This window comes from Epargyreus clarus, unplaced genomic scaffold, assembly GCF_041222505.1.
Source record: "Epargyreus clarus isolate Ecla_fem2 unplaced genomic scaffold, WU_Ecla_fem_2.2 ptg000036l, whole genome shotgun sequence".
Taxonomy (NCBI): domain Eukaryota; kingdom Metazoa; phylum Arthropoda; class Insecta; order Lepidoptera; family Hesperiidae; genus Epargyreus; species Epargyreus clarus.
Genome location: NW_027332241.1, coordinates 5,119,383 through 5,133,907, shown reverse-complemented (window position 1 = coordinate 5,133,907; position 14,525 = coordinate 5,119,383). Strand labels below are relative to the sequence as shown.

General features: G+C 38.1%; 1 protein-coding gene across 1 annotated transcript; it reads left to right on the top strand.

Annotated features, from left to right (window-relative positions):
- Nucleotides 1–1,572: 1,572 nt before the first annotated feature.
- LOC140756988 (putative fatty acyl-CoA reductase CG5065) lies at nt 1,573–14,003 on the top strand. Its single transcript, XM_073092533.1, has 14 exons — nt 1,573–1,650; nt 2,144–2,260; nt 3,121–3,251; nt 3,635–3,722; nt 6,556–6,628; nt 7,493–7,583; nt 8,043–8,188; nt 9,051–9,160; nt 9,683–9,766; nt 10,648–10,756; nt 11,449–11,626; nt 12,357–12,427; nt 12,709–12,966; nt 13,677–14,003. The coding sequence occupies exons 2-14, from the start codon at nt 2,170–2,172 to the stop codon at nt 13,795–13,797; spliced, it is 1,551 nt and encodes a 516-aa protein (XP_072948634.1). The 5' UTR covers nt 1,573–1,650; nt 2,144–2,169; the 3' UTR covers nt 13,798–14,003.
- Nucleotides 14,004–14,525: the final 522 nt, after the last annotated feature.

Genomic DNA, 14,525 nt, shown 5'->3' with positions numbered 1-14,525 from the left:
TCAGTGTAGGAGAGTGATAACTATATGTTTGTGATGTGCTACTGATTCCTAGTTCTATGGTACACCAACCTAATGTCGGGTTTGTTAGACCTCGTACCGCACTGAACAAATAATAATGCTAACACAGTGCGGAACGAGGTTGGGAACGCCTCGTTTCCCCACGCACCTCGTACCGCACCCCACGCTAGCTTCACGTGGTTAGTGTTGTGCAACGCAGTCGAGGCTGCGTAGCGACGAAGTAGGACCGCTGTCTTTATGTTGAAAATTATCATGTCGAAACGTTGCCGAAAAAAGTTGATCATGGAGGAAGATGAAGAAAAATCGGTTGAAAAATCTGAGCCAGAATCAGAATACAGGAAGATATTTCAAAAACAGGTAAGTCACAAATATACTCTGTCTAGGTGAAAGTCCAGTAGTGAGACTTGGCAGGCTAGGCGTATATCCGTATAGTAAGAAATTACAGTTAAGTAGCTACATTATTGATATAGGAAACGTAGGCAAAATCGTTACCGAGTATTCCGATTACTCTTTACCCTAATCTACTCGCTCCTACTTTTCAGAATCCACTGCAAAGAAAGCACATCATCTCGATAAGGGTCCAAAGAAGAAGAGATGTGTCGGATGCTACGAAAAACTCCGCACATTCTTGACATGTCGTGAGGCAGACAAAAAAACCAAAAAAAAAAATCTCACGGAATGCACTGTTTGCAAAAAACCTTATTGTCTGAAATGTTTCAATGAAAAACATCCATAACTTTTCCCCTTTTTGTATTCATTCTGTCCATAACGTTGATAAATAAAAACAATAAAATAAAATCGATATTTATTTTCCCATCACTAAATTATATGGAAACCTGCCATTTTTCAGTGCGGTCCGAGGTGCATTAGACCCACATTTTATTTTACCCATAGAATCTAAAGTAACGAATTTAACCAAGGGCGGCGGCAGTTTTAGGTTAATCAACTCATTGTTAATAATAATCAAGACAAAAGCCGTCGATTTTGTCTTATTTGGCGCCAAAAAAAGGATTTTAGTCTCCTTCGGGCGGTGGGATTTAACACGCCTCGTGCCGCCACAATGTCGGATATAGGACGAGGTTTAAAACAACTCGTAACGCAGTAATGGAAAGTACAGAAAAATCTGTGCCGCAGGGAACGTGTTAAGACGTGAAAGTGTTGAAAACAAACAGCCTTACTTTCGCATTTATAATTAGTTTAAAGGTGGTAGAACCTATTTTGGTTCGACTTCGGCGGCACCACCACTACATATATTTCTGCCTCATAACAGCAGTGTTAAGCGCTGCTGTTCTGGTTTGAAGTGTGGTAAGGGAGACATACTTTTCCGAGGCGCTCCAGCTTAGTCCTCAAACGTAGCGGCTCATCTGCGGCCGACCTCAGGTAGGAATATCTAATACTATCTGGGGTTGTTTACAGATGTCCATGGGCGGCAGTAGCCTTACCATCAGGTGAACTGCATGCTCGTCTGCTACTCCTATATTATTAAACAAAGTTAGGATTCCGCAGACGAAACCACGGGAAAACGTTATAACGATGTATATCCGATTAATACCAGACGATTATATGAAGTGAATCAGTCTGATTTGGTTTTCAGTCAATCAAAGTGATTATTTGTTGTCATCAAAAAACGAAGTAAGTTTTATTGTTTTATCAACAAACGCCCGCTCAATCAAAATTTAATAATGATAATCATTATTTGATATAGAAATGTACTATTTAGTGTTTTATTTGCAACTAGCTGACCCGGCAAACTTTGTGCCGCCTCAAAATCTATTTATCAAATATATTATATATAAAATATAGCCTATGTTACTCCCCTATGATATGGTTATCAAATGAAAGGGTTTTTTGAGAACAATACGAAACCCCAAAAACCGTGATATTTTTATAAAAATACCTAACAATAAGGCAGACGGGCTACCTGATGGAAAGCAGTCACCGTCGCCTATGGACATTTGCATCACCAGAGGAGTCGCCAATGCATCGCCGGCTTTGAAGGAGAGCTCTTTTTGCACCCCTCTTGAAGAGCCCCATATCATAGCGCTCAGAAAATACCTCAGGACGAAGTTCATTCCACATTTCGTCAGAAACTTTTAATATAGTTTTTTTTTCATTTTGTTCAAAGGTCGAACACGGAATATTTTTGGAACAATGGGTTTCTTAGAAGATGTAGATACTTCAAATCTACCTACAATTCCTGAGTTTTATGATGGGAAGACTATCTTCATCACCGGAGGTTCTGGTAAGATCCTATTGTTTTTACAACTTTACAAAAGATTCGCTGTATGTCCGTCTGTCACAGGGCTCTATCTCTGGAACCGTAATAGATAGACATTTGAAATTATCACAGAATGTGTAAAATGGTGGCCGCTATAAAAACCAATACTACAAATAAAATGTCTTGAATAAATTATATATTATTATTATTAAATAAAAAAAATCTTCGAAATAAATGGGGGTAAACCATAGATTAGTGAAGATACTTCGCCGCCTTGAAATTGAATGAAGCCACAAACGGCTTATTAGTAAGTTCTTTTTTTGAATTCTTGACAAATAAAAACATTTTTAGAGAAAATATACGAATAAATAACTAATACTGCGTAATTAACATAATAAATAAATAATTATTTCGATTATTTTAGGGACATTTTAGCACGGAGACGTGGCAAATAGTACATTACGATACGAGGACGAAAAATTTTTTTCTGACAAGTGTGAGTTTGCAGGCCGAGCCGCAGGCGAGGACTGCAATCACACGAGTCAGAAAAACATTTTTCGTCCGCGTGTTGTATAAAATTTTATATTACGGGGTCGGAAATGGGGGTTTTGCGCACGCGAAGCGTGCGTAAAACGTCAATTTACGCACGCCGTGATATAAACTTTTTTACGCAACAATTTCAATTCCCAAAACTGGGTACATTTTCTTGTTAGGAGTGAGTAATCTTTACTAATCTATGGGGTAAACATACAAGAAACCGCTATTTTTCGGCGTTTTTCGCTTTATCTATTCAACCGCAATAAGCAAGTTCACATACTTAAATTAATATGTATATTCTAGTCCTACCTTTTGCCACCCTCAAATCTAATTTATAACATTTTCAGGTGTAATGGGAAAAGTGTTGATAGAGAAACTTCTATATTCCTGTACGAATTTGAAGAGGATTTACTTGCTTTTGAGGGGTAAAAAGGGTTTGACTCCAGAACAAAGACTTGAGGCCCTATATTCTTCACCGGTGAGTATATTTTCCTCAATTTTAAGGGCGGTAGAACCCTCTGTGGTTCGACTCTGATGGCACCACGCCACACTTTTTTCTGCCTGGTAACAGCAGTGTTAAGCACTGCTGTGTTCTGGTTTGAAAGGTGTAGTAAGGGAGACATACTTTTCCGACGCGTTCCAGCTTAGTCCTCAGGTAGTAGCGCATCTGTGGCCAACCGCAGGTAGGCAATCTAATTCTATCTGAGGATGATTACAGATGTCCATGGCAGTAGCCACTTACCATCAGGTGGACCGCATGTTCGTCTGCTACTCTTATTATAGAAATGGTGTGGCAAACCCCCTTGGTCGAAACAGTAGACCTCCGTTAGTTAGACCAACTAAAATATAGTTTTTTTTCAGTGTTTTGATCGTCTGCGTAAAGAAAGACCTGGTGCCTATGAGTCCAAAGTTAGTCTTATTGCTGGCGATATCGTGGAAGAAGGTCTAGGTAAGTTTTAAGTTCCCGATAAGGTACATAATAATCAAATCATTACTGTCCCACTGCTGGGCACGGGTCTCCTCTCAGAGTGAGTAGGATTAGGCCATAGTCCACCGCGCTGGCTAAGTGCGAATTGGTAGACTTTACATACCTTTGAAAACATTTTTTTTTTATGTTTTCGCAGGTATGCAGGTTTTCTCACGATGTTTTGTTTCACTGTTGAAACAAGTGATAATTAATTTCAAAACGCGTATAATTTCGAAAAAATCGGAGGTACGTGCCTGGGACTCTTCGATTGAGAAGCCGCTTTTCAACCACTAGGCTATTACTGCTTATTAAGATACTGGTAAATAGAAGTACCCACCCACCATGAAGGTGGTAGAATCTTTGTGGTTCGACTCCGGCGGCACCACCGCCACAGAGTTCTTTAAAAATAAGGCTTTCTACACTCACAGCCCCACACTAGGATTCCCTGTATCGTGGGTGCTTTGGACACACACTCACAAATATACAAACACCCAGACCCAGAAACACGGAAGCCTCTATGTGCGAGTTCGACTCATACTTGGCGAATTATTTTTAGTTCTTGTTGCTAAAGTGACCATAGAAATATATATTCTGTAAGAAGTAATTTAATTAAAAAATCAAAAACCCGACTGCACTAAAAAGGCTGGAGTAGAATTTCCAAAATCAGTGAAATAGGGCGTTTCATTATTTTTATCCCGAAAGCCATAAAAAAAAATTCATAGTGTTTGCTTCAAAAATGACGGTTGTTCAAATGAACTATCATCCCTTATTTTACCCTCTACGGGGTTGATTTTTTGGAAGAAGATAAATAGGTGCGTCCTTGTTCCTATCCAGAAAGCCAAATACTAAATATTACTAAATATTATAGTAGTTGCTTCAAAATTAAAGGATTTCAAAAAAACTGTCGTTCCCTATTTTGCCATCTTAGGGATAGAATTTTCAAAAAGCCTTTCTTAGTACTTATTTACGCTATTTAGAAAATCCATGTGCAAAATTTCAAAACTCTAAGTCGAGCTGTTTTGGCTGTACGTTGATTTCTGAAAAATGAAAAAGTCATTTAATTAGTCAGTCAGTTAGTCACCTTCCTGTTATATATATATACAAATAAGTTTTTATAATCTCCCTTTAATTTTCTTTCATTTGATACCCTACTCGATAGGTTCGGTTAACTTTTTTTTTGAAATGTGTGTTAGTATTTCGCGCCAAAAATCCGCCATTTTGAATGTTTTTTTCTAATACCTATCTTAGGACACTCGGGTTATTGAGACGAATATAATGACACCTTAACTGTCGACATTTATCCAGCCGTTTGTTAGATCCCATCAAATAAAGAAAGACAAACATACAAGATACGCGCGAAAAACATAACCCTTCCTTGGCAGTCGGGTAAAAATCAAGTGTCTATCTGTAATAGATAGGTTTAAGAGATATTGTTTAGTACGATTGCCAAGTCGATCTATTTATTTAAAACATAAAAGATTGTTACTTAATATTGATATGGTCTCATAAGATGTTGTTAGGTCAGCTAATTACGTAATAACTTAAGACAAAATCCCTTAAGTAGGGACTTAATAAATTAACCGACTTAGTATTACACGGATCTCACATTTTTATGGTAGAAGAATTAAGTTGATTAAGATGAGAATTAAAGTGAGACTTGGTTTTTTTACAATTGATGTTTTTGATTGAATTTAATATTAGTATTATTTTTGTTGCATTTATTACTGTCTATTAGTATTTCTAATATATGCATAGACACTATTGAGGTATGACTTGTAAGTTTGAACTGCTTAAAGTGAAAATCATTGTCCCAAAACACTAGATTAGTGTAGGTAAAGAAATTATACATTTAAATTATATTTTGGACAATCGATACACTGGACGTAACAACTTTTGACGTACCCTTTGACTTTTACGTATATTTTATATTACGGAAGTAACTAACGAGCATGCACCTGATGGTAAGTGGCTACTGTCGCCTATGGACATCTTTTTTTGTTTTTATTTTTATTTTTTATAATATAGGAGTAGCAGACGAGCATGCAGTCCATCTGATGGTAAGTGGCTACTGCCACCCATGGACATCTGTAATCAACCCCAGATAGGATTAAATATTCCTAACTGAGTTCGGCCACAGATGCATGCTACCTCTGAGGACTAAACTGGAACGCCTCGAAAAATATGTCTCCCTTACGACACCCTTCAAAACGGAACATAGCAGCGATACACTGCTGTTATGAGGCAGAATTAGATGTGGCGGTGGTGCCGCCGGAATTGAACCACAAAGGGTTCCACCACCTTCAAAATCTGTAATGGACAAAATATAAGATTGGAGTCCTATCTGAGGTCAGTCACAGATGCATTGCTACCTCGGAGGACGAAGCTAGTGTACCTCGGAAAAGTGACAGCTTTGTCATAAACTTCAAACCAGAACACAGCAGCGCTTAACACTGCTGATATTAGGCAGAAATAGGTGTGGCCGTAATGTCGCCAGAGTCGAACCAACGAGGGTTCTACCACTTAGAAAAATATGTAACACTCACCATACCATATTTTAACCAAGACAATTAACTACTTCTTTTTCTTCTGTGATAAGATAAGAGAACTTAAAAAAATGTGAAATTCCGGGTTCGATCCCTGTCTTGCCAGGGATCGAACCCGGAATTTCGCATCAATTGATGAATTTCAATATCTGTTCGATGTCTGAGTGTTTGTTCGTCTATGTGTGTGTCCATGGTTCCGACGACACAGAGAATTTTAGTGTGAGTGTAAAAAGAGTCTAAAGTTAGTACCACAAAATCTTTCTCCATTGCAGGTATATCAGAAGATGATAAAGCAAAGATTATCAACGAAACGAATATAATATTCCACGTTGCTGCTAGCGTCAGGTAAGATATTTTATAATAACTGTTTTTAAGGTGGTAGAACCCTTTGTGGTTTGACTCCAGCGGCACCACCGCGACGCCCATTTCTACTTAATAACTGCAGTGCTGTGTTCTGGTTAGAAGTGTGGCAAGGGAAACATTAATCCGGTAAGGTGTGTAAAGGTAAGGTGTGTGTGTGAAGATGTGTAATCCGGTAGTACTAAAAGAATTGCTATTGAATGTGCCTGACAACTACGTATTGCGAAGGCGCCGGCCCCCTTTATTAGCGGTGCGCAGCGGGCGAACTAACGTGCTCTCTGAATGAATTTACAAAAACGACACTGTATGTACTGTGCTATTTTGTTAAAAATTAAGGAACCACAATATCGCTTTGGGAAGGACCTGTAATGATATGTGTTTGTGTGAAATAAATAAATAAAATAAAAAATAAAAAAATGTCTGAGGCGTTCCAACTTAGTCCTCAGGAGTAGCATCTGTAGTCGATCTTAGGTGGGATTCTAATCTTATTCTAAGGACGTTCTACTTATGGCAAGATATGACCACGGTAATCCTCTGACCATCACTATAAGAATATTTTCATGTGTCATAGATAGGTACATAGTTATTAGAAAATTTTGTAGTCGGGTTTTTAGCTTTAACAGTTATTTACCCGCTTTAACAGTTAGTTTTACAATTTAATGCGGAGGGTAATGTTGTTCGAGCGTATGTATGTATGTCTCATTATTTGTCACGCTGCAGCCCAAACAGCTTGACGGCTTAACATATGAGGTGTCGTTGGATTCGTCTTAATTGTGGGTGGGGTTAAAGTTAAGGTTATTTTTAAGCAGTTGGGTATTTTTTAAACGTTTTTTGGGTAACGTATTTCAGATTCGACGATACAATGTCCTATGCTGTGAAAATGAACCTATGTGGAACAAGGGAGGTTATTCAACTTGCAAAGGCTGTTAAGAATTTGGACGTAAGTAATATAAATTTAAATAATGATATATAAAATTCTCGTGTCACAATGTTAGTTACCGTACTCCTCCGAAACGGCATCACCGATTTTCACCAAATTTTATATGCATATTCAGTAGGTCTGAGAATCGGCTACTATCTATTTTTCATGCCCCTAAGTGATAAGGGTTGTTCACCCTTAACATTTTTTATTTATATGGCAACACAACGTTTGCCGGGTCAGCTAGTAATGAATAAACATAAATAAATCCAGGTGAGTAACAATAGCATTCAAGCTTACCTTTTCTTTATTAAAAAAAAACTTTGTTTTTTAAAACAATATAAGTCCAATTATTGTGATCCATATAGTAATTTTATGGGCGCGTTCGACTTAGACATTACTAATTATCAAAATAATTCTCTAATTTCAAGAGTTTATGTATTATTTTTTTAAATAAAAACAACATAATGTTTTTTTCAGGTGCTTGTACACGTGTCGACATCATATTTGAACACTAATAGGGAGGAAATTGAAGAGGTGGTGTATCCTCCAGTGGCCGACTGGAGGGATGTGATCAGTATTTGTGAAAAAATCGACGAACAGACACAAAGAGTACTGACGCCTAAGTGAGTTTGCTTCTTTAATAGTCCGCGCCAAACTTCTAGTCCGCTCTGAAGTTGTTGCGCAAGGGTGTAGTCAGAGCCAATGCAGTTGAACACAAGCAAGCATATACTCCGTACTCCGTAGCAACATAAGGACACATTAACGCAGCTTTGTCTCTGCAGGCGAGGCGGTGCCGGGGGCCCGCGCTGTCTTCGTCTCAATTTGCAATTCTACAATTTGCTGATGCGACGCGACTAGCCTTTATGTTCAGAGCGGATTAGAGAGCGGAGCTTGGCGCGGACTCGCAGCCTTTTATTAGCTTCATCTGTATGTATGTATGTAACGGAATCTTTTATCACATCATTCAAACCAGAACACAGCAGCGTTTAACATTGCTGTTATGAGGCGGAAATAGGTGTGGCGATGGTGCCGCCGGAGTCGAACCACAAAGGTTTCTATCACTTTCAATACCAGTAAAGTATTCGACACTGCGAGACGCCATCTATTGGCTACTAATCACCACACTTGAAGGTGGTAGAACCCTTTGTGGTTCGACTCCGGCGGCACCACCGCCACGCCTATTTATGCCTTATAACAGCAGTGTTAGGCACTGCTGTGTTCCGTTTTGTGGGTGTGGTAAGGGAGACATACTTTTCCGAGGCGTTCCAGCTTAGTCCTCAGGGGTAGCGGCGCATCTGTGGCCGACCTCAGGTAGGAATATCTAATTCTATCTGGGGTTGATTACAGATGTCCATGGGCGGCAGTAGCCACTTACCGTCGGGTGGACTGCATGCTCGTCTGCTACTCCTACTAATACTATAAAAAAAACACTATTAATGCTGTTTAGTTGCTTAACTTTAAAATAATTATTTTTAACTTTTCCAGGCTTTTGGGCGCCCTTCCTAACACCTACGTCTTCACAAAACAAATGGCCGAACATATGGTATATGAACAGAGGGGGAAACTTCCCATAGCTATAATAAGACCGTCTGTTGGTGAGTCTGTTGATACGTATATCTAAAAAATATATATGAAACGAATGGTATACAAGGTGATTTTTAAGTGAATCTTTATGGCGTAATTGTATAAATTATTGAAAAAATCTGATAGGAGTTACGAGGCCGATTTTGGAAAAAAACTTAAACTGCATTTTTTTTTATATTTTCCCTAACCAGGGATCGAATGAGTTAATTTTGAAAAAATACTATATTGTGCCATCGCCGAAAATTTTAACAACCTGTACGGAAATAGAACCACTATGGAAAGTTGTAAAAAAATACACCCTGTATTATCCCACCATCGAAAATGATGGCTATACAGAGTGTGTCTATTCGCTTGTTGGATCAAATCCTGGGAAGTAATAATAAATGTGGAACTAAAAGAAAGGGATCATTATGAAGAAACATAGTTACTTACAAGATGTTGTGAAAACTTCGATAGTGTGATGCAGAATTGTGCGTCATCTCTTGGCGAGTAGCGGGAAGTCGCCACAGACTGTATTATTTACTTTGTTACAGTCGTAGCCAGTGTGTTAGAACCAGTGCCTGGATGGATAGAGTCGCTAAATGGACCCAATGGCTTGGGTGTGGGTGTTGGCAAAGGTAATCAGAACACATAATTAATTTATTAGATCTCCTGACTTCTAAGTTCTGACGGGTTAGGGGAGTCTACAATGCTTTTTAGTTTTTTTTTTTATTTATAAATTAGAAGCAGTAAATGAACGTGAAGTCCACCTGAGTGTAAGTGGCCACTGCCAGATATGGACATCTGTAATCAACCCCAGATAAGTCTGTTTGAAGTTGTGCATAGAGGCGTTGCCACACCTGAGGATTAATTTGAAGTTCTTCCTTACCACACTTCAAAGTGGAACTCAGCAGCGCTTAACGCAGTTAAGCAGAAATAGGTTTAGCGGTGGTGCCTTTGGATTCAAACTACAATAATTCTACCTTCCTATAAATATATAATGCCATCAAAAACATCACTTGTAAAAAAATAAGTTTCACGACTTAGTTCTTCTACCATTAAAAGTTGTGAGATCCATCTAATACCAAGTCGGTTAATTTGTTCAGTCCATTAATTTAGTTAGTTAAGGGACCTTCTGTCTTAAATAGTAGTAGCAGACGAGCATTGTCCACTTGAAATATTTCGTAATTAGCCGATCTAAAAACATCTTATTAGACCATATCTTTACGTTTTAAACATTACAGATACAGATTGACTTGGCAATCGTACTATACAATATTAGATTAATACAATATGTTATAGTCCGCGGAAAATTGCTAATCCGCTCTGAATAAAGAAATGAATCGCGTCACCATAGCAAATTGTATGACTACATCTGCTCGCAACAACTTCAGAGCGGACTAGCAGTTTGGCACGGACTATACTTGTGCAATGCGATGTGATGTGATAAAAACACAATCTACAGATACATTCATATTTGGTAAATCTCAGTGTTTCCTAATAGACTAATTTGTTACAGGACTAATTCGTATCCTACATTCAGTGCCAAACACAGCACTAGACTATGTACCTGTGGATTTTGCTATTCGCCACTTTTTAGCCGTTTCGTGGCTACGAGGGACTAGAAAGTACAAAATTCCTTATATTTTTCTTTACATTTAACTGGCTTCCTATTGTTTTCTTTTTTCTTAAATTTTGGGTATATATGTATAATTTTTTTTTAAAGATTAAACGAGCAAACGAATTTGTAATCCATCTGATGGTAAGTGACTACTGCCGCCCATGGACATCTGTATTCAACCCCAGATAAGATTTGCGTCCTACCTGAGTTCAGTTACAGATGCGTTGATACCCCTAAGGATCAAGCTGGAACTCCTCGAATAAATGTCTCCCTTACCACACCCTTCAAACCAGATCACAGCAGCGCCACACTGCTGTCAGGCAGAAATAGGTGTGTAGAGTACCACTAGAGAGAGGTGGGTAGAGTCGAACCACAGTTCTACCACATTTATGATTTAGCTTTGGCTTGCTTTCCAGCCCAAAGGGTAAAATAGATTTTAATATATGAGGTGTAATTGGATTCATCTCAATTTTGGTTTTGCAATATGCTATATTTTAAGCAGTCTTTTGTTTTGTGGCAACTCGTCAAGAAATGGCGCCACGAGTATTCTGAATCACGCTATCGAAGTTATAAACATCTTGCATATGAACAAGCTCCGAACTGAGACTGTCGGAGCACGGCCGCTGTCTGGACATGATCACCTAGCTCGCAGTGAGATCTCCCTTTGCCATAGCCAATAATAATACTATATTTTTTTAGATTATCACCTACAGATGACATTCCAATCTACCACTGCTGCAGTGGCAAACTGGTCCAAGTGACCCTGAAACAATTCGTGCAGATGGGCCTGGATATGAGCAAGAAGTGTCCCTTGAACAACGTCCTGTGGAGCATCAACTGTTCAGTCACCAGCTCCAAGTTTATGTACCAATTTTGGGTAAAGTATCATAACTTAGCTGATATGTTACTTAGTTTTTCTTTTTTTCATAATATAGGAATAGCAGACCAGCACGCAGTGGGCCTGATGGTAAGGAGCTACTACCGCCCATGGTCATCTGAAATAAACAGCAGATAAGATTAGCTTTCTACGTGAGGTCAGCCACAGATGCCGCTACCCCTGAGGACTAGAAAAACCTAGATAAGTATCTCCCTTATCACACCCTACAAACCAGAACACAGCAGCGTTTAACACTGCTGTTATTAGGCAGAAATACGTGTGGTGTGAGTGTGTTTACTGTGAAAAGTTACAAATGGGAGTATATGCTACAAACTTTACTGGTTCGTCGTCAATCCATTGCTGTCGTGCTGCAGCTGGGCGTAGGTCTCCTCTCAGAGTGAGGGGCTTTGGCCATATTTGGCCAATTGGTAGACTCTATACCTTTGAGAACTTTCTAAAGAAGTGTTACATGTAAAATTCTTCGCGATGGTTCCTTTCATATATCGAGAAAATGATTGATTTCTAATAACGTGACGAACGTCATTTTGAAAGATTTTGGAAAATTTTGATTTGTGCCTGGAATTCGAACCTCCGTACCTCGATTTTGATGATAATTTAAAGGTACCGAGCTATTATTGTCCTGATTTTAAGGTTCATTTACGTTTATTGTACTCCAAATTGATCTTGAATGATTAAAATATAGTATTGATAACTGTTTTTTTATCTGCAGTTCCTGTTTCTGCAATTACTACCAGCTGTGTTCGTGGATTCTATATTACGGATTTGCGGGAAGAAACCTATGTAAGTTTTTCTTATAATATGGGAGTAGCAGACGAGCATTGTCCACTTGATGGTAAGTGGCTACTGTCCATGGACAAACATAATCAACCCTAGATAGGATTAGATATTCCTACCTGAGGTCGGCCATAGATATGTCTCTCCTAACACACTCTTCAAACCAGAACACAGCAGCGCTTAACACTGCTGTTATAACAGAAATACGTGTGACGGTGGTGCTGCCGGAGTCGAAACACAAAGGGTTCTTCCACCTTCAAATAAACCTTTATTAAATACATTTTCAGGCTGGTCAAAATCCAACGAAAGATTTGTGCAGCGAACATAGCTCTTGAATACTTTATGACGCAGCATTGGAACTTCATCAACAAAAATTTCATCGACGTAAGATCTTCTATCAAAACAGAGGATGTAGATCAGTTCTTTTATGATTTGGAGGACAGGGACATTTTTGAGTATTTTGAAAAATGCTGCTATGGAGGAAGGAAGTACTTGTTGAGAGAAAAAGATGAGGATTTGCCGAAAGCGATAGTTCATAATTCGAGGTACGTTCTTTCTTATATTTAAACATCTATACATAGATTAGTAAAGATACTTCGCCGCATTGAAATTGAATGAAGCTACAAACGGCTTATTGGTAAGTTCTTTTTTTGAATTCTTGACAAATAAAAACATTTTTAGAGAAAATTTACGAATAAATAAGGAATACTGCGTAATTTATATAATAAATAAATAATTATTTCAAATATTTTAGGGACATTTTAGCACGGAGACGTGGCAAAACTTTTTTACGCAACTATTTCAATTCTCAAAACTGGGTACATTTTCTTGTTAGGAGTGAGTAATCTCTACTAATCTATGCCTTTATCGAATCGTTACTGCATTTGATTATGTGATGATTAGCAAATTTGTTGTGCATGAGCCCACGAATGTTTCTGAATTTACGACCAATTTCGACAGAAGGCGTCCCTGTCATTCAAATTTTCAGTTATATGTATGTAATGTTATTTTTTATAAATTGACATATTTTTTCTATGCTGACACCGGATGACATCTTGACTTTTTCAGTTTGCTTTGCCGTCTTACGAATTTTCTATCAGGCCACGTGTCCTAACGCTAGTTTAACATTTTTTACCCATCACACAATGTGCACCCACAAAAACTGCTAAAGAAGTTTTCACTTCAAAAAAAGAAAAAACCATTTTCTCAACTTTTTTATGACGAGATTTTTTTATTTGATATTTTTTTGTTTCAGATTATATGTTTTGGATTTGATTCTAAAAGTCTTATTCGTTGGCTTCATCGCGTGGAATATTGTAAAATCGAATTTCTTAGTAAATACATTCAATTGCTTAAGCCGCTGTATATTTGATTAAAAATGTATTTTACATGTAGGTATAGTCCGCGCCTAACTGCTAGTCCGCTCTGAAGTTGTTGCGAGCAGGTGTTGTCATACAAATTGCTATGGCTACGCGATTCGTTTCTATATTCAGAGCGGACTAGCAGTTTTACGCGGATTACACTTACTTTATATGTAAAAATATGTTATTAATATTTGAAATAAAATATATTTTTTACTTTGTGTTATTTGTTTTACACTTTTATACATTTTTAAAATATAAAAGTATTTGATTCGATTACATTTTAGTAATGGATACAACTCCATCTGTTGTGAAATGATGCAACCTAATATTGTGGTTCCTCAATACAATAAGAGATGGCGTTAGTTGGCGTAACAAATGCGTATTAGCATAATTTATTTCTTGAATAATTTGAATAGTTAAACAGCTAAAGTGAAATTTGAATTGTAATAACTATATCCTTTAGACTATGGATGGTCACTTTTCTATTATATAGGAGTAGCAGACGAGCATGCCGTGCACCTGATGGTAAGTGGCTACTGCTGCCCATGGACATCTGTAATCAACCCCAGATAGGATTAGATATTTCTACCTGAGGTCGGTCATAGATGCGCCGTTACCATTGAGGACTAAGCTGGAATGCCTCGGAAAAGTATGTTTTCATTACCACACCTTTCAAACCAGAACACAGCAGCGCTTAACACTGCTGTTATAACAGAAATAGGTGTGGCGGTGGTGCCGGA

What these genes read in the sequence shown, in the direction of transcription:
- LOC140756988 (XM_073092533.1), top strand. Translation starts at nt 2,170, where the DNA reads ATGGGTTTCTTAGAAGATGTAGATACTTCAAATCTACCTACAATTCCT. An exon ending in AGGCCCTATATTCTTCACCG is followed by an intron (nt 3,252 to 3,634) that starts GTGAGTATATTT and finishes GTTTTTTTTCAG; the next exon opens with TGTTTTGATCGTCTGCGTAA. An exon ending in TATAATAAGACCGTCTGTTG is followed by an intron (nt 9,161 to 9,682) that starts GTGAGTCTGTTG and finishes ACTTTGTTACAG; the next exon opens with TCGTAGCCAGTGTGTTAGAA.